Source organism: Grus americana, chromosome 9, assembly GCF_028858705.1.
Source record: "Grus americana isolate bGruAme1 chromosome 9, bGruAme1.mat, whole genome shotgun sequence".
Taxonomy (NCBI): Eukaryota; Metazoa; Chordata; class Aves; order Gruiformes; family Gruidae; genus Grus; species Grus americana.
In genome coordinates this window covers 4872765-4891209 of record NC_072860.1, presented here as the reverse complement: position 1 = coordinate 4891209, position 18445 = coordinate 4872765, and the positions used below count along the sequence as shown (strand labels likewise).

Below are 18445 nucleotides of genomic sequence, written 5' to 3'. Positions count from 1 at the left end.
GCAACTAGATGATCTGGCAGTGAGCTGGAGGTGATCAGATCAATATTGCATCGGTGGTGACCCCAGCAGCAGCCTTCCTGCAAGTTAGACAGAGGTTTTAGCTTCTTGTAAGAAGCAGCTATAGAAGCAGGGCCTATACAAATCTGATTGTTTTACAAATGTCCTGTGAGCTCTGAAATGGCTTTTAGCTGTTTAAATGCAGCTCTCAGGATCCAGCAGGCACTAGGACCCGCCTGAAGCCTTCACACCCAAGAATGTACAGAGGGGATAAATATAGCACAGCCCAGCGCAGCCCGTACACATTGCTGGGGGGAGCAACCCGCACCCTGACACCCCCCCACCCCTTCCCCAGCGTCCTGCTGCACTGGGGCTGTGCAGTGGCTCAAATGCTGCACGGAGGAGGCAATTAGGGAGCTCTGCGGCAGTGCTGGTGCCCCTGTGGCCTTGGCCACAGATGCTCCAGCTCTGCAAGGTCACCTCCTCGCTGCTCATCAGCAACGCCAGGGCAGCCTGCAACGAGGACCTGCTCACGCAAGAGGGAGTCACCTTCTGCGTTAATGTCACCAGGCAGCAGCCCTTCCCTGGCCTCCAGCAGGTGCGGGGCATACGCGTGCCTGTGTTCGATGATCCGGCTGAAGACCTGTACCGGTATTTTGAGCAGTGCGGTGATGCTATAGAAGAGGCTGTGAAGAGCGGTGGGAAGTGCTTAGTTTACTGTAAAAATGGCCGCAGCCGATCAGCTGCCATTTGCACTGCTTATCTGATGAAACACAGAAAGCTCCCGCTCAAGGATGCCTTTGAGGTATTGTACACCCAGATTTATATTTAGACATCGATTGGGTAAGAAATGCAATGCTTGTTATGAGTAATGATGATTTCTCATAGAACTATTTTGGTGCTCTCACCTGTTTATTAGCAGTTACATAGATAGTCAACATTTGAATAAAAAAAAAAAAATGCCACTGTAAGTTTTTTCACAAATAAGCTTTCAGCATGAGGTTTCTAGGACAAATATAATTACAAATGCAAATAGGATTTAAGCACTGGTAGCAAATAGGCAAAGTTGGTTGTTTTGTGACCATTTTCCCTATTGTTTGCTTAGTCATGATAAGTGAAGTTAAAGACAGAGGCATTGAAGCAAACGAGTGAAATGGATGCGCATGTGTGCAGAAGTCATTTGGCAGGATTTGCTCTCATCACCGATGTTGACAGCTCAACGCAGCAAAGCAGCAGCATCTGCCAGGTGTGCTAAATAGCTAGGGACTAGCTAGCTACGAGTAATACCATCTCAGCTTTGTTAGGAAGCCCATCCAATACACGACTCATGCCCTCCAGTCTTTTAGTCTTCACCCATTTGGTAGGTATATATCACTAAAGTCTCTAATCTAGGTAACAGTTTTGCTCAGTACTAGAGAGAAGCGTGCAGACACGTGAGCCAGTTCCAGGCTATCTCAAACAGGAGCGGCGTCACCACACTTTGTGAGAGACATTCACATTTCCAGCAAATTCAAGAGCTCCTTTTCATCTCTTGCCTATGAATCCATTTTGTAACAGGGACCACATGCTAAGAGGTCTTAGCAAGCACAGAGCAAGGTCAGCTCACCAAATAGCTGTTTATTATTCTGTAGCCAAATCAAAACCAAAGTAAATCATCTCAAAAGTCTAAGAGAAAAAAAAAAAAAAATCCGTTTGCATGATAGCCACGCTTGCTTCTACAATGTCTCTCCTTTTTCCTAGACTGTGAGGACTGCCAGACCAGTAGCACAACCCAATGCAGGATTTTGGTCTCAGCTGCAGAAGTATGAAGAAGATTTGCAGATACCAAAGCAGTCTGATCTGCTGAGCAAAGGACTTAACTCTCTTTAAAACATCTTCACGCATTGCTATTTTTAAGTGGCTTGCTACAGATTTAAAAATGAAATAATCACTTCATATATCATCTATACATAAAATGCCTTACTCCCCAAGCTGAGTTGATGGTTCGTCTAATCCATTCAGAGCGTCACCGTTGAAGGTGCATGGGAAAGGGGCAGATAAGCAGGGAGAAACAGCAGAAACAGAAAATGGTTGGAAGGACTGTAAACAAACAAAGGCATGATATCTTCAGCATTTATTTTCCCCTGAATGGCCCTGAATATGATAACAACGTATTGAACGAATTAATAAGTTACTACATAGGGATTTTACTCTTGGTTTTTAATTAAACTTCCCAGTGACATCACTAGAAGACCTGATGCCAGACCAAGGAAGTTCTGAATGTCTATCTCACTTACTGGGTCATAATTCATGTTCATGAGCTGACACAACCTTTGGTGGGAAACTAACTCTGGAACTGCTTAGTCTCTGCCTGAGTTCTGCATTTTCCTTACATTCAACAATAACAAAATACCTAAAAATCCAGAGGACAGAATATACAGATGATGGTAAGGAGTTCAGCTTCCACCATGCAAGTTAAGTGCCTTTTCAGCTTTTGAAATCAGTCTCCAAAATACCAAAGGAATGATTTTAAAAACAATAGTTGATAGTGGAGGGAAGAAGATGACACTGGCAATCTAAAAGTAATCCTAACTCCTTTTAGCTTTACTTACTAAGCCTAACAAGATCTATCAGTGCCCAATTCATGCCTTGATGTGTCAGTTTACAAGTCAGCTGTATCTGCATGCAAGAAACATGGCTAAATCATTTCTGCTAAGACTGCTTGCCCTGTGAAATTATCTATTGGGATATCAAGGAAGCTGCAGGAACCATCTAAATCAGGCTACAATTATGTTTATCATTAGACATTAAAAGCAGAGAGAAACACCAAGGTATTTTGTCAAACTGTATTAATACATTTGTAATTTAAAAGGGATGAGTTATAAAACCTGTGAACCTGCCGTGTGAAATTCCATTCCACGTTGCTCAAAGCATCAATACAAAGTAAAGTTAGCTCATCGTCATCTAAGTGCTTACACAAGGCAAACATATGTTCCCAGCAGTGGAGTAGTTTAAGGCAGAAATTGTAATGATGGAACAATGACAGAGAATAAAGCTACTGGGGAAATACATGAATTAGACAATTCAGATGCAGCAGAAGTTCCAAAAGTTAAAGATTGCTCAAAGTTAAAATGGGATTATTTTAAAAGCTGAAAACATAGCAATAAAAATAAAAAAAAACAAGTCTATCATCTTCTTAGTTATCACAAGGCATTTTCGCACCAGATGCTTTCTCCACTCCCAACTGTGTTTGGTTCATTCTGTATCATTTATCTTTGGTATCTGCTTTACAACCAACAAGAAATTTGTTGTACATCTGCAGATTTGGAGGTGAGTGGTTGTTAGGGAATTTTTGGTAGCTTTTATAAATCTCGACTATCATACATAATATAAATTTCAGAATAACATGAGACTTCAAGCCCACAGTATGTAGACTACATCCTTATTAATGGCCAGGATACCACTCATCAAAAAAATCTGTTTCAGCCAGTCTATGGAATAAAGTTTATTTCCTGTCAAAAGCTAAAGCTGCTAAATAAAAGCAGGAAGCTAAACATTAATGAAAACACATTTCTAACTGTGAGGCGTAATAACTTGCAGTCAGCTACAGCATATCAGTTCCGCATTTTTGAGTCAGCTGAAATAGAAACAGTTGCTCTTGATTGTCACAAGATACACCGCACTCTGTGGTTAAATTTTACCCGCCTTCTCAGTGTGCAGAAAACCTTCAAGCCGCAGGATTTCACATCACAGCATTTTCTGCAGAAACCTATTTACATTTGAAAACCATTCCCGGAAAACTATTCCTGTTTACATTGAAAACGGTACCTCCTCTTTGTACTGTTCCAAACTAAGACGAAAGATTGCAACTTCGAACCGGAACCCTGGAAGTAGTCTCTTCTTTATTTGAGTTCATAACCTACTAACGTTACAAACGATGTAAAAGATAAGTTTAGACATACTCCTTGTTGCTTATGATTGTCTCAGAGTTTTTGGTGTAAATGCGCTGCTGATGAGCTGCCTGGCCTGCTGAATATGCGTATTTGCTGCAACTGAAAATTAAGAAAAAAAAAAAAGATACGAAATAATAGGTATTACACACGTCCACAGTTTCAGGTACTTAGGACATTACTCATTTGATCTGCATCCATCCCACCAGTAGCACATACTTCACAAAGGTGTGGAAATGAGAGGCCTACTGTTCTCATCGGTCTTGTAGCTATGGGGGAAGAGATGGGCTCTTGGCAAGCAGCACAGCCATCTCTCTTGTAACCAGAAACACACTCTGGATTCCCAATTCACGTGTGCTCTTCCTCGAGGCATTTTAGTCAAGTCCCAAAAGCAGAAGAGAACCTAGATCTTAATGCCTTTGTGCAAGCTGCAGTTTTTAATACAGGAATCAAGATGATAAGAAAGGAAAACTCAGCCAAAATCTTCAGCCAACCCCTTCAGCTGCCATTTGTCATGTTGAACTTCTTTTATTTCATACATCAGTTTTACCTAATTTTTTCAGATGTTTCAGGATATTTTGTACTTTGTATCAAAGTACGGTGAGCAAGATCTAAAGTCCAATGTGGCTGATGAAACATTACTATAAAACTTAAATGGCTGCAGATTAGACAATGGAGTATCAACGGAACACTTTCACTTGTTATGTATTTTGAAAAAACTTTCCTAAGATGAAATACAGCAGCAGCAGAGAGCATGCTTCTCCCTTCCATGTTATCATCCCCTCAAGCTTAGCCAGTACAGCCTCCAAGCTATTTGGCCTCTCCTGAGTAGACATGGACCTCTGCTATTTCTGACAATTTCATCCCTCTCCTTCAGAAGGGGACCTTCTGTATGTGTGAATAATTTAAGTTAAAAAAAAAAAAATATCCAGGCAAGGTTAAACATTTAGGCCAGAAATCTCAACTTTTCTGATTTGATGCGCAACAAAATCATATACATCTACTGATTGACTGGATATGTTTTGGGAGGAAAATGCCATTACACTTTCTGCAAATTAAATGCTGTTTCAGTATTTTAATAGTAGTGCGTATTGCAGGAGAACTTGATTAGAATACACTGTATTCTTTGATATACTTTTCTTTTTGTAACAGATAGTTCGCTCTTTCATTGCACATTTTCATCATGTAAATCTTAGTACCATCAGCAGTACCCAGAATTACTAAATACTCATTAGAGGTGACCACTGATGGCAAAGTATTAACAAGTACACTATCTGAGAGGCACAAGTGTTTGGTACAGCATCCCCCCCCCCACCATCACAAGTCTGTGCCATGCCATAGCACTGAATTAACAGGTACAATTTCCTGTTTGTACTTTATATGGCTACAGATTTATACCAGGGGGTGAGGGAGAGAGAATAGTATACCAACAGAAAATGGTATATAATTGACAGTTACTATTTCAACTGACAAATCCAAGATTACCTGTAATCCTGTCTTTTCTTCCCTTTGCATGAACAGGTCAGTAAGATCCCACCAAGCATATAAAGAACAGATCCAGCCCAGCCTAAGTACAGAGCATCTCCTAGTTCATACCTGCAACACGAAAGATTTTATGGAAACAGCATATAAGAGGATCACAAAGCCATTATTTTAGACTGAGCCATGAGATGCACAAATCATGCAAACAAACAAATTCTATTCTGCTTAGAAATCAGCTAATTGAAAGGTACTTCAACAGATAACAGAGGAGAACAGACATGGGTCTGCGTCTGTTCAGTAAAATTCTTACATGGTTAAGTACTCTGGCAAATCAGTGACAGAGCAGCAAGTACTAAGCAACATAAAGATAAGCAGCAATAAATACTTGCATATATTTAATAAAATGTTGATAATAAATGATAATAATATTCCTTCTGTGCAGTCCACAGCACTTATTTTACCCTTATATTAGCTGTGCCACTGAAGTAATTTTCTGAAACTGAATGATTCAGACCTTACTGCCTGTGTCACGAGAAGTGGCAAACCATAGGAATCACTTTTCTATGGACACAATGCTAGATTGCCTACAAGTAACCATTTGTGTAGGGCTAGTTATCAAACTTAAGCATCCTAAAAATATACAGCACTCTATGTGGTTATATAGCTGAAATACATTTATGCACAGTCCCAGTTTAAAAAAGAATAGTTCTCCATTTTACTGTACAAAACTACACCCTTCAGGAAATCCCCTAGTCCAGTCCAAGAAATTCACAGATAATGAATCTGACCCAACAACTAGACATGATCGAGCCTGGTAAAGCCTGGCAGGAGTTTCACAAAAGGAGAAAAACAAGTTTTTATATTTGGACAAAGACTATATCCACAATATGGCTGCACCTCTGGTATGAGGTACCTAATATAAGAGCAACATAAGTGTTGTGGACTGTGCAGAAGGTATACTGAAACCAGATATGTGTGTTTCCTTTCTATTTGTAAACACAAAAATCATAATTTAAAAGTGTGAATGTTTCTGATTCCAGAATTAATTGTTAACAGGAAGGTTTCAGGGGTTTACACAGGTTCGCCGCTCCCCATGTTCCCTGCAAGGTCTCCACTGTTTTAGGTGCTTTCCAAACACAGAACAGAGACGATCATTTTCACAAAAAACGGGGTGGAAATTGCTGGAGGAATACTAAGGAACAATCAGAGGGTGCTGCACAGTGCACACAGTCATCTCTGCTCACAAATTGCTTATAGACAGGAATGCTGTAGACATCATACCAAAGGAAAGTATATAAGAGGAGTCTGCGGGAGAACTTGGTTGCCTTCACAGCTGTATGAGAAATTCCTCTAAGAATTAATAGAGGTTAACTTCACTATTTTGCTGAAGTCAGGCCAAAAAAAATGCGATGTGAAAAACCAGATTTGCCAGTTTCTTAACAGTGAAGATCAATACCGGCCTGCAATTGAATTTAAACCTGTCTCACAGTCCAAGGAGCGCAAACTTCCTCAAGAGCATGTCTGCCTTTATCAATGATCAAAGCTAAGTCACTAAGAACTGCTTAGTGAATCGATAGTCTTAAACATGAAGTTCAGATATTAAAAAAAAAAAATTTCTTTAGCTACTGAATGCAAACACTCTGGTAACTGATTAACGTGCATTGATATTGAAGCCCCGAAGTTATACCAGATAAGTATAAAACTTGCTATCTACCCCACTAACTGAAATTCCTTATCAACAGTTGTTTCAGTCCTCTAACATATTTATTACCCTTCATATAATTCTCTCCAGAGGATATAAAACAACAAAAAGTATTTGCAAGTGCAATTTCTTTGTAAGAGCTTGTTTGAAAACACAAGGAAAACTGACAAACATCCAAAGCAATTGCTTGAAGTACTTTGATTCATAACAAAGCACTTCACCTCTGATTTCCCTGAACTGATCCTCAGGAGGAAACTTATAAAATACTTCAAATGTGATCCTAGGAACTAAAGGGTTATAGTTTACAGATCTAAAAAATTACATACTTGGCAGAGGTACCGCTGCCAAGTGTATAAGAGGTACCCCTCTTCCCCAAACCAGCGCTCTCATGTTCCACAGACAATACATTATGTCTCACTCTCCCTTTTTCCCCCTCTCTAAAGGAGAGGCTCAGTCACCTCCACCCTTGTTCCTCATTGCTAATTCTAATGACCTAGATAAGGTGCCATAAGCAGGCATTTGGTTTTGAAGACTGTTGCTTTTATATCAGACAAGAATGAGGGCTTTTATATCTCAAAACTTGTTTGTGCACAACTGTATGAGCTGATAGTCCCACAAGCTTTGCCTCATTTTCATTCATAAGGCAAATAAATGTTGAGCTGTTAATATATAGTGAAAAATATTTTTTTACTTCTTTAAGACAAGCAGCACACTTCAGTGATGTTTCTCAGCTATCTGCAGGTCACTAGTATGCAGTTCAAGCTGGTTTCTGTACATTTTTTCATTTGCTCGTACATCTGAGGCATTGTATTCTAGCCATAGCTAGAATTTTGTACCTCTTTTGGGCTAAATGACAAAATTAAGACTTTCACTTCTTCATAGCACTGAGATGTGCGCTTAATTCTCACAAGAAAATGTAAACACAGTACAGAAACCCCCTCAGTGTGGGGTTGATATGCGCACACATTCACTAAACCTTCCCGAAGAGACCTCTCCTCCCTCCCCACCAACAGCAAACATCTCCAAGGTGAAAAGTTTCCCTCAAGACAGCTTTTTTTTCCTCCTGTCTGTATGACTGGATAATGGGATCCATCTGAAACTCTGGAGCAGCTGAGGTTAGTGCAGCTGTCTGTAACACATGATGGAGTTTGGTTTGATGGATCTATTAACTTACTTGGTTCCAGCGTACAATGGGTCAAAAAACTGAGCAGTAACCATCGCAGCATACCAAGAAACAGCCACCATGGAGCAGAGACCTACCAGAAAAAATTTAAAAAGCACACAGGTAAATGATTCCTTTAACAGCTGTAACAGCTTTAAACCAAGAACAAGTGTTCATTTCATTTAGTCTAGCTGTGAAAGCAATACAAAGTGTTGCTAGCATTCTCATTTCAGCCTCCATATTACCTCCTAAAATAAAGAGAAATCCTCCCGTGACAGCAAACTTCATTTTTGCATCTTCATCGCTCAACCCAACGTTTGTGCACTTCAAACCAAGCAGCGAGAGTACTGCAGCTATGAATCCCAAAAGGATGGAAGAAATCATCAAGGCACGGCATGCCTGAATATGAGCTAAGACAGAAAAAGAGAAAACAAATCAGGCTCTATACAGAAATTAAATTAATCTTGTGCTGAAAAAATTGATTAGAAGGAGTGACAAAATTAACAGGAGTAGTAATAAATGAATCTTGTCCAACACCCTCAAGTGTTTAGCCTTCAAGTCAATCAGATTTCAAAGTTGAACTACATTTACACTTTATAAGCTCAGTAAATCCTCTTGGGGCGTCAGTAAACCCCGAAAAATTACACGAAACCCTTCATAGCTCACATCTTTAAGTCCTGTGAAAACACATAGCAGTATGTATGGTCATTTACAGGAGCAGAAATAAGTCTCCTACTCACAAGTCCTGATGACTTCCTTACACCTGCACGGCTGAGTGCACAGCACACCTCTGAACTCCAGGCCCTGACCAAGGTGTGCGGGGCTCTGGCACTACAGAGGAACTGAAAAAATGTGCCGGCTGTGCCACTTCCAGTAAGAGATGAGAAAGAAAATGCTCGAGTTAGCAGTGCACTTTAAACTCTGAGTTGGGGTAAGGAATGGGAGATGAGTGGATCCGAGAGCTGCAGCACTCCTCTCCAAGAGAGGTTACAGCTGGTGTGAGCACATTAGGGAATTTGGTATGCTGACAATTCTGCATCGCTTAAGCTCCCAGTCTTCACCTTTAGGTATCTACTGCATGAAAACTGGGACCAGATTATTAACCACCCTTAAGAAGTAAGGTCAGACAGGGACTTTGCGCCCCTTTAAAATGGCTCCCTGGATTTGGCGGGTTCCAGGTCAAATGGCACTTTGGCACCTTTGTTATGAGATAAACATGCCAAGTGTCACCAATCTGGCAGGTCTTGGCTGCTAACTTTGTTGGCCTTGACGATCTTAAGATCTTTTCCAACCTAAATGATTCTATGATTCTATGACCACACATTAAAAGGGTCTGAACGGGACTGCATCTGGACAGGCGCATTGTTGATGCTAGCATTCAGGCTCTTGCTCCCTGATCACCTCCACGTCCTCCACAGTAACCTGCTCTCTAGCTTTATAGCAGAGTGAGCTCGTAACTCTCCAGACAACAAAAATCAGGCACAGAAACAGGAGGTAAAATGATAGATTCACACTCAGACTCAGTGGGCTGTATAGTTTTATGTGGCTTAGGAGTGTTGGTCCTGCAAGCTTGAGAGTTACCAAAGACAGTAGTAAACAGTCATGAGATAAATACACAGAATTAAAGGATAACATCGTTCGAGGAATTAATGTTTTGTTAAGCACTAATTTTAAAATTTTGGGGGAAAAAATACAGACAGCAATAAAAGTGAAAAGACCCCCTCAAAGCACCATTAACAGTTCAAGGGTTTTGCCTGCAGAAGATACTGTTAGGACAAGCACTCGACTCTGATGCTGCTTTTTAGTTTGGGATCTTACCCCATGGCAGCAGGAATTACCCACAGCAGCGATCCAACAACTTACATTTCAGGTCCTTGGGCCTCCTGCAGTGTAAGACGGGACTCCCTGTATCTTTCCAGGACACAGAAGCATACCCTCAGGCTAACTGCTTGCAAGCCAATGGCTGTACTATTTTAATAGAAGAGATTTCATACCATATCCTTTTTGTACCACAATACGATAACCTCAACAGCCTTAACTGAGGAGCTTACTTCACAGTCCAGAATGCTCAATTTTTAAAAATGAGCCTATGGAACAAGATACAAAGTCAGTTCATTTTATCAACTAACACTAATTGTAAAAAATTATCCCAAAATCCTGGGAAACACCTATGGAACCTTAAAAAGAATTAAAAAAAAAAAAAAAAGAGTTTGAAAAGCATTTGGCAGCTAACAAATTGCTTTACATCAAATGTTTGATCTAGTTGGTAGACAGGGCTAGCTATACATAGTAGCCAGTCATGGTCTCAACGTTATGCAATATTGCTTTTAAAAAGGGCCTCACTTCAAACATTTCTGATTTGGGCTAATGGCTTGCTGAATTCAAAAGCTTTAAATCTGTTTAGAAGAATCAAGTCTGATATTTCCCATGCACAAAACAAAAACCAGAAGTATACCACCTAGCTCAGTTGCCAATAAGGAAACCTTCATGGAAAATCTTTATGGTTCTTCTGATGAGAGGTAACAAATACACTTTTGTGTTTGGGTTTTTTGGTTTTTTCCCTCGCTTGCCAATCCCTGGCATCTTCTGCTGTAGCAGTTCCAGATAAGTTTCGACACAGCAATTTGAAACACACCTAAACTGACCATGTTAATTTTTGGTCTGCCTTGGCTCATATCTGCAAGGGCTGCAGACATTTCTTGGAGGTCTGCTGTTTGCTCGGGCCTTGTTGCTACCAACTCCACTTTCTTCCTCTTTCCTGGTTTGCCCAACTGTCCTCTTGACTTTTTCTACACTTCAGTGTCTTCTAACTGGTGTCTTTTTTAGGTCTCCTTTCTAAAACTCTTTTTTCTCTAAAATTCTGCAAGCTGCTTTTCTCTTCCCCTTCCCCCGCCTATATCCCTCAAATATACTGCCAAATATACTGCTAACAGTGTAACTGATGTCCTCTTCAGTAGATCAAATTCAATCTTCACAAATTCACTTTCAGAGCCTGGTCTATTCATTTACTTTCTGTCTGGCCCCATTTTTTTCCTTCCTGCTGACTCCATGTTGTTATCTGCAATACTCCAGGAGCCTTGCTGTTGCTTGCCTTCCTTTCTCTTTTGCTTTAGCACATCTACTCATATGCTCTTTTCTGCCTTCCCCTTCTCCCCAATTTCTTTAAAACCCACTTTTTTTTCTTTCTCAGCAGCTCCAAGATGCTGACCTGATGTGGCCCCGTTGCCCACATCTGCACACATGGGAGCTGTATGACACTCTCAGAGGCAACACTCCATGTAAATACATCAGTGACAAGATGCTGCCTAGAGTTGGTGGCAGTGAGTTACAAACCAGCCCTAGAAGGGGTTTATACATGAACCAAATGCACACTCACATAAGCACTCTGCAGAGACTAATGCCTGAGGGACACGATCCTGCTATTGCTGAGTCTAAGAAGCTTAAATAGGGTTATGTTCCTCTTAATACACACGTGCATTTAAAATCCAATTGTTAGATAACACTAAAAGATGAAAAGAACAGATTATTCCCTAAATACCAGACAGACAGTTTCAGAGAATTGCTATGCCAGCGTCAGAGCTGGTCAACAACGTTGGTTTACTTCAGGCAGCGAGAAAGTGAATGTAATACCCATTCCCACTAATCCTATATTACACATTCTTCAGATTAGGAGTATCTTCCTACCTATTTAGTTTAGCCACCTCCCAGTGTAGATTCAACTAAGTAGGAAGGCATTTTTATTCTGGGATAAGTATTTACATACCAAATTATTCAAGATTAATAAAAACTAGCTTTACTGTCTATAAACATGCTTACTAGCCACAGAATATTGCCTTGGTTGAGTATTTGAGCACAATCTGCAATTCTGCTGAAGACTGATATAAAGTACAGGAGCCAACAGATCTAAATTTCCTGATATTTAGAAGCACATCCAACAAGACATTAGTTAACAAGTCCTGACAAGTATATTAATTTATAACATATACTCATTGTATAACTTACAACATGTCTAACATACGCTCATTGTATTTCTTGCATTATCTATGATTTTCAGTCTCGGCACACAAAAACCGCTACCACTTCTTAGCCATAAATAGTATTTCTTACCGATTATATGAAAAAAAAATCCAGGTACAGTACATTAGCTATCAAGTATTGCAACAGAAGGCCTATACAATAATTCCAGATAAACATGGAACTGTCACAAGATGTGTTAAAAAAAAGTCTCGTACTGATTCCTCCCACAAGATGCTAGAAAAGAGATTACACCATATTTAAAATTCCTATTAAAATAAATGCTTGATCGAATGACTTCATTTACCTTATTTTAGAGCCTTTCCTAATGTGCTTGACACAATTCTGCTGCTTAAGAGATTTTTATTCTTCAATCCACAAAGTCCTTCTTGGCCAGTTATTTTCCAGTACTACCAGATTACCAAAACAAAAGCCTTTCTACTTTTTTCAAACAAGTTTTTAAGAACTATAAACAAGACTGCAAAGTCACATACCAGGCAGTGCAAGCATAGAGTCAAATTCTCTGCAGTTGGATACTCCAGTGCTGTCTTCTGCACAGCTCTTCCACAGGTTTTCAAACAACGTAGACGTTGTGATCACGCTACCATGTATACTGGAGACTTTCCAATAATTATGTGGCAAAGTAGCTCCAATAATTGCCAACCCACCCAAACACAAAAGAAAACCAACAATTTCCAATGCAGCAGTCATGCTTGTGAGTAGTAACAGTTAAATATCCCTATAATTAGATTACAATCAACTGAAGCCTTTCAGAAGCCTCCTTGCTGTTTTATCTCTGGGTTTCACTCCAAAATGAGACTACCTTTGCTCTTTGCTCAACCCCAGAGATAAGGCTTACGGTGCATGACAATAAGAAGTGGGAGCAGTTCATGATAAAGATATTAACATTTTTTTTAAAAAAAAAGACAATATTGATTCTTTTTCTAATGAGAAGTGACAAAGTGAGCCTATTTTTAGTCTCAGCCTAGAAAGTCCAGTCAGTATTTCTACAAAATATCTTGTAAGAGTGATAATCTTGGCAAATATTTTATTTCTGTCTCTCCTCTGAAGTCAACTAGAGTTTACATAAGATTAAAATTGTTTGTAATTTTATTATTGATCTCTAATCAAAAAGCTTTACTGTGTTATTTTCCTGATGACTCAAGCATAAAAAAGCTTGAGAACAGGAACTTAACACATTTTTTGGAGTTATGGTGATAAGTAATCCATAGCAACTGTACTGCCAGCTTCTTTCAGGAAGGTTAAGTCTGTGGATGAGTGGTTTCCATTAATATTTTAAAGTCTATTGATCTATAGTTAAACACGTTCAGTCTTAATAATAGTCTCACTTACACTGGAATACAATTGTAATAATGTATGTTTCACGGAAATTAAATATAAGGGAATGAATGAGCCAGTGTGGCAGACCTATCTCAAAAGGAATAAAATTATGAAGGAAAACAGCTATATGAAAAATAATACATATCATCTGATTGCATCTGTTTGTCAGAATATCTTAGTATTAAATCTAGGCAAAGTAGAAGTATGTTAAACTTGGTTTATTTGCTCCTGCTCTTGACAAAACAAGATCATATACTCAATTCACATCACACACTAATGTTAATACCTTAAACTGCTTGTATATCCAAGCGGGGTTAACCATCTCTTGCAGTGATAACCTGCTCTTATCTCCAGGAAATTGAGTCAGAGTTTCTTCATAAAATAATCCTGCTATGATGCAACACAGTAACAGATTCAAGACACCATAAAGACTACCATACAAAAAGACTACCAGAAGGATTAGCCATTGAGAAAGTCACAACTTGCCCATAACAGCTATCTGTGGGGTTTTTTTTCAAAATTCACTGGTCACTCTGAGCTGATGCTGTAGGTTGGTAGGCTCAGCTGTAAAAGGATACTACAGAGCCACCAGGACATTTTTGCTCCCTTGGCAGCCAAGAGGATCATTGCCATTGATTTAAATAAGAACAGATTTGGCAGCACAGCCAGTGCGATCCTGTGCAGCTCTGTACTTGCAGTCTTTTAAAGAAACTAGATGGCACATGGCAAGAATTGATCTTCTCAGCTGACTTTTACAGAATTCCCTCCTTCTGCTAAGTCAATGCAATTTGAAAAATGATGGCACAGTAAAATGAACACATTGTACCAGTATACTGGAATATCTGCATCCCACTAAAAGCCCTTCAAAGTTTCAAATTAATTTATGAATGCACAGATATTACTCTGGTGACCCCAGCAACCACTTCTGCTGACAGCACTTCCAAAGTTGAGGTTAGTTGGAAACTTGAATCAAGTGTCCCCAGATTTTATACTGCTGCCAAGAATTTTAAAAAAAAAATCATTTAAAAAATATCTCTTCCTAATGGCAGTTAAGGTGGCTATTTCAATAGGCACTCATAAGGCACGCATATAAACAGAAAAGATTAAAGTGAAGATCTAAAATGCATGAGTTTTTCCTATATGGCACCAGACATTTCAGTCATTCTCATAAGGAAATCACTCTTCAACAGTGTTGAAGAACAGAGGATTATTCTTTGTTAAATTTCATAAACTATACCTTGGTAACTGATGGACATAACAGCACATGCTGCTCTGCAGGAGGCTCTGCATCAGCAGCATAAAAGAGTTGGTGTTGATAGCTTAACATCAACACCATCCACGACTGGGGAGTTTTCCTTCAGACTTGCTGTAACCCAGTGGGGCGAACTGAACACCTGTTAACAGTTGGAAGTCAGGAGGTGTATTCCTGGAGCATATTTCCCTGCTTAGCTTCATCCATGAGGAAAACAATTTGTGCACACCAAGACCACTCTGCAATGCAAACCAAGTACAATAAACAGGAATAATTGGAAAATTCACCACAAAAGTGTACTCCTGATGTAGTAAAATGCTAACATTGATACACCAAGATGTAAACATATGTGACCATAGAAAGAAATTGCTCCTAATTCCTGATATTCTCAAAACAGAGCATATTTGCATGTAATATGGTTGAGAGAGGGTTTACAGACCGAGATAGTATTTTTTAAAATCAGATCAGCCAATACAGTTGGGAAAAAACACTGAAAACATTAACACCTTATATGTTTGATCAACATGAGCTGTACCTTCTTGATCACTTCTGCAGATTTGTTTCAAGACCCAGGAATGCTGACCGAGCACTGTAGGAAGAGAAACAGCCCTGCGATAGACAGCAATTACTGTCCAGGCAGCCACATGACATGCCCGTCATTTGGCACGAGGAAGCCCGCACTGATTTTAGGGTACACGCACTTCTTTCAACAGCTGAAGATGGTCCACTGAGCCCTGGCAAACAGAGGTCCTCTCTTCCAGTTATGCGGGTCACGGGAAGGGAGGGAAGAGAAACCCTGCTTCAGTTCACCAGGAAGTCTTCTGTTCCTGGGGAATATTTTCTTTCCATGTTGGGTGTAATGAAACTGCAGTTTAGAAAAAGGAGGCTGTCCCACATTGACTCTGCTTGTCTCCATAACAGGGCTGAAACATGTTTCTGCCTGTTACACAAGGCAAGGCAGAGCTGCCACACGATCGCAAGCATCCGTGTCATCTTGCTACCACGTACAAGAACTGAAGGAGTGTTGGTCCCATCTCATCATTCTAATTTCCAGAAATCATACCTAAGTTTCTAGATGAAACCTGGGCACCCTGGTATCTACACAGAGCAAGTCTTAGAGAGGAGCATTCTGATACTGGGTACCAGAACGGTATGAAAAGCTGACATTGTCTCTGACACAATGAGCAGAGTTTTTAAAATCCTTGGAAGGCTATGATTAGCGTCCTTTTGAGGCTAGAAATTCTGGCCTCATTACAGGATGCCGATACTTATTCCTAAACTGGCACCATCGTTATGAAAGCAGATGAGGCCTCTGAAGTCAGGGCCCTGAGGAAGAACCACAAATATGCTGACTCTCAAGAGATAACTCTTGAGAGTTAAACTCTCCCATTTTAGAGATCTGCCTTACAGCTAGGCAGCTCTGACTTCAGTGGAGTCCAGGTCTGTGTCAAAAAAAAGCAAGCATTCGTAGTTTGTGAGATGTGGTGTTTGTAAGTTTTGAGCACTGCGAATCAGGAATAAATCAGCTGGAAAGAGTCCAGACAAACAGCAATGACAGTAATCAGGGATCTATAAAGCAGGGAAGGCTTGAAGAAATGATTCCATTATATAACTCATAAAGTGACTGCACAATACTGAAAGTTGTAAAAGAATAAATGCAAAGTTCTGTTTATGACAAAAAGCTTAACAAAATATCAGTTTTCAAAGACTACACTGTTACTGTTTCTACACTCAGTTTTCTGAGGAAAGAACTTAAAATGTTGGTCCTTCACAGTCCTTTACCATAAAAAAGGTGTTTACAGAAAGATATTTTAAAAATCCAGAATAATCCAAACAAATAATTTTCAGTCCCTACAAAGACAATCCTTCTCTTTCTATTTGCAGATAAACTACCCTGCTAGCACAGTCTACCAAGAAAATACAAAAGCATCAGTGGCACAGACATATTGTAATCTGGCCACCTCTGAGAAATTCCAGAACAAATACACAGATTTAGCACAAAGTATCAAACAAGTTCTGGAATATCTACGAAGACCTGTCTCACACCAAGCCACAAAAAAGCAACAGCGCTCATTGACCTATGATCTGCTTGTAGTTATGAATTAGACCAAGTAAAAGGACACTACTTCTTCCAAAACAATAAAAAAAACCCCTTAGATTAATTGTATACCACCCCTATGCCAATGTAACAGAGATGTCAGTAAAGCCAGTCAGTGAGCTGAATTGCGGGGTGAAGCACATGGGTTTCACCGGGGCCCTTTAACCTGTCTGCAAGTACTACAGGACAAATCCTGTGCATAGCAGACCCTCTGTGACACCTGCAGTATATGCGGTCCAACCGTGCTAACACGCTGTCCAGAAAGAAGGGATAAAACAACATCCCTGGATTCTATATACATATGCCACTTACTGTCGGAACTCAACATGTAGAGAAAGTTCTTGCACTGTATTGATCCTAAAGCAGTCACTGCACAGTCCATCCAAAGACCTTCAGAAATCCAGTCTGCAGTAACGAGCACTGTTGCGGTGTCTGAAATCTTCCATCTGTTGGATATGGTAGTAACAAGTAAAATGGAGAATCCTGCTAAAGCCAGTAGCAATGCACAAATTTGTAGAGAAGATGACGCCATTCTTCAGACAGAAGTTGTTTTCAGAGAAGCCTCCCAGAATTTCTGATATTAAAAACCTGTTGAAACAGTTTGTACACATACAGAATATGGAGTTATCTTTAGTGAAGCCTGACCTTTACGAAAACATCAAAAAGATGCCTACCAACAAAATAATTTATCAAGTAAGGGAATTGTAGAACTGGAATCTAAATCTCAGTGAATAATTGGAATACTTAAATATTCTATGACATCTGAGTATTTTCTTAGGAACACTTTTATTAGCGTACTTATTTACTACAAAAAATACCTACAGAGCAAAACTAGAGGACCCAATTGAGGGCTTCTCTAATTTGACTTTGCAATGTTTCATCGGTTCCTTACTTGTTTGTCAACTCAAAATTATTTTAAAATTAAAACTGTCGATGCTTTAATAAATTATTCATCTCCCAATTACAATGCCTATCGATACAAATTTAAACCAAAATAAATGTTGATACTCACGTTTACGGTATGTTAGTAACCTGTTTCATCTACTTTCCTGCTGGACACTAGTGTCAGCACTTTGCGAGGACCAGTTTGATCAAACAAGTGAAAGTTTCGTACTCTGTAGGACCTTTCCCCCCATTCTAAAAATCAAGGACCCAGGGCCAAAGCTCTGCAGGACTGTTGCACAAAGGCTCAGGCATGGCTTTTCACTACAATGAAGTTTCAGTGAAATGAACAACTCAAATATGAAAATTACAACCAAATCATGTAAGTTAGTACCAAAGATGCTCAGATTAAGCTGGCAACCATTGGCATATAATGTGCTTTGTCAGTGCCACTGAGCTGCCCATGTACCATCAGACTCCAAAGCAAGACAGAAAAATATGATTACATTTCACAATTTTCACAATGATCATTTTACTTGAAACTGTTGTTGCACTTGTCACCAGGACACTACTTTCATGGAAGGAG

The 18445-nt window shown here is 39.7% G+C and overlaps 2 protein-coding genes across 3 annotated transcripts; one reads left to right on the top strand and one right to left on the bottom strand.

Annotated features, from left to right (window-relative positions):
• The first annotated feature begins 332 nt into the window (after positions 1-332).
• On the top strand, positions 333-3164 carry DUSP28 (dual specificity phosphatase 28). The gene is made up of 2 exons (XM_054836057.1): positions 333-802; positions 1738-3164. The coding sequence occupies exons 1-2, from the start codon at positions 455-457 to the stop codon at positions 1864-1866; spliced, it is 477 nt and encodes a 158-aa protein (XP_054692032.1). The 5' UTR covers positions 333-454; the 3' UTR covers positions 1867-3164.
• Positions 983-18069, bottom strand: LOC129210269 (claudin-15-like). 2 transcript variants are annotated; one of them, XM_054836055.1, is made up of 6 exons: positions 17990-18069; positions 17290-17565; positions 8518-8682; positions 8285-8366; positions 5412-5522; positions 983-4028 (listed from the first exon to the last, which is right to left on the bottom strand). In XM_054836055.1, the coding sequence occupies exons 2-6, from the start codon at positions 17507-17509 to the stop codon at positions 3929-3931; spliced, it is 678 nt and encodes a 225-aa protein (XP_054692030.1). In that variant the 5' UTR covers positions 17510-17565; positions 17990-18069; the 3' UTR covers positions 983-3928. The 2 variants fall into 2 exon arrangements, with proteins under 2 accessions (XP_054692030.1, XP_054692031.1); XM_054836056.1 differs by having other exon boundaries at positions 17290-17423; positions 17990-18049.
• Positions 18070-18445: the final 376 nt, after the last annotated feature.

What these genes read in the sequence shown, in the direction of transcription:
- DUSP28 (XM_054836057.1), top strand. Translation starts at nt 455, where the DNA reads ATGCTCCAGCTCTGCAAGGTCACCTCCTCGCTGCTCATCAGCAACGCC. An exon ending in CGCTCAAGGATGCCTTTGAG is followed by an intron (nt 803 to 1,737) that starts GTATTGTACACC and finishes CCTTTTTCCTAG; the next exon opens with ACTGTGAGGACTGCCAGACC.
- LOC129210269 (XM_054836055.1), bottom strand. Translation starts at nt 17,509, where the DNA reads ATGGCGTCATCTTCTCTACAAATTTGTGCATTGCTACTGGCTTTAGCA. An exon ending in ATTTCTCTTTATTTTAGGAG is followed by an intron (nt 8,367 to 8,517) that starts GTAATATGGAGG and finishes TTTTTCTGGTAG; the next exon opens with GTCTCTGCTCCATGGTGGCT. An exon ending in CCATTGTACGCTGGAACCAA is followed by an intron (nt 5,523 to 8,284) that starts GTAAGTTAATAG and finishes TTCGTGTTGCAG; the next exon opens with GTATGAACTAGGAGATGCTC.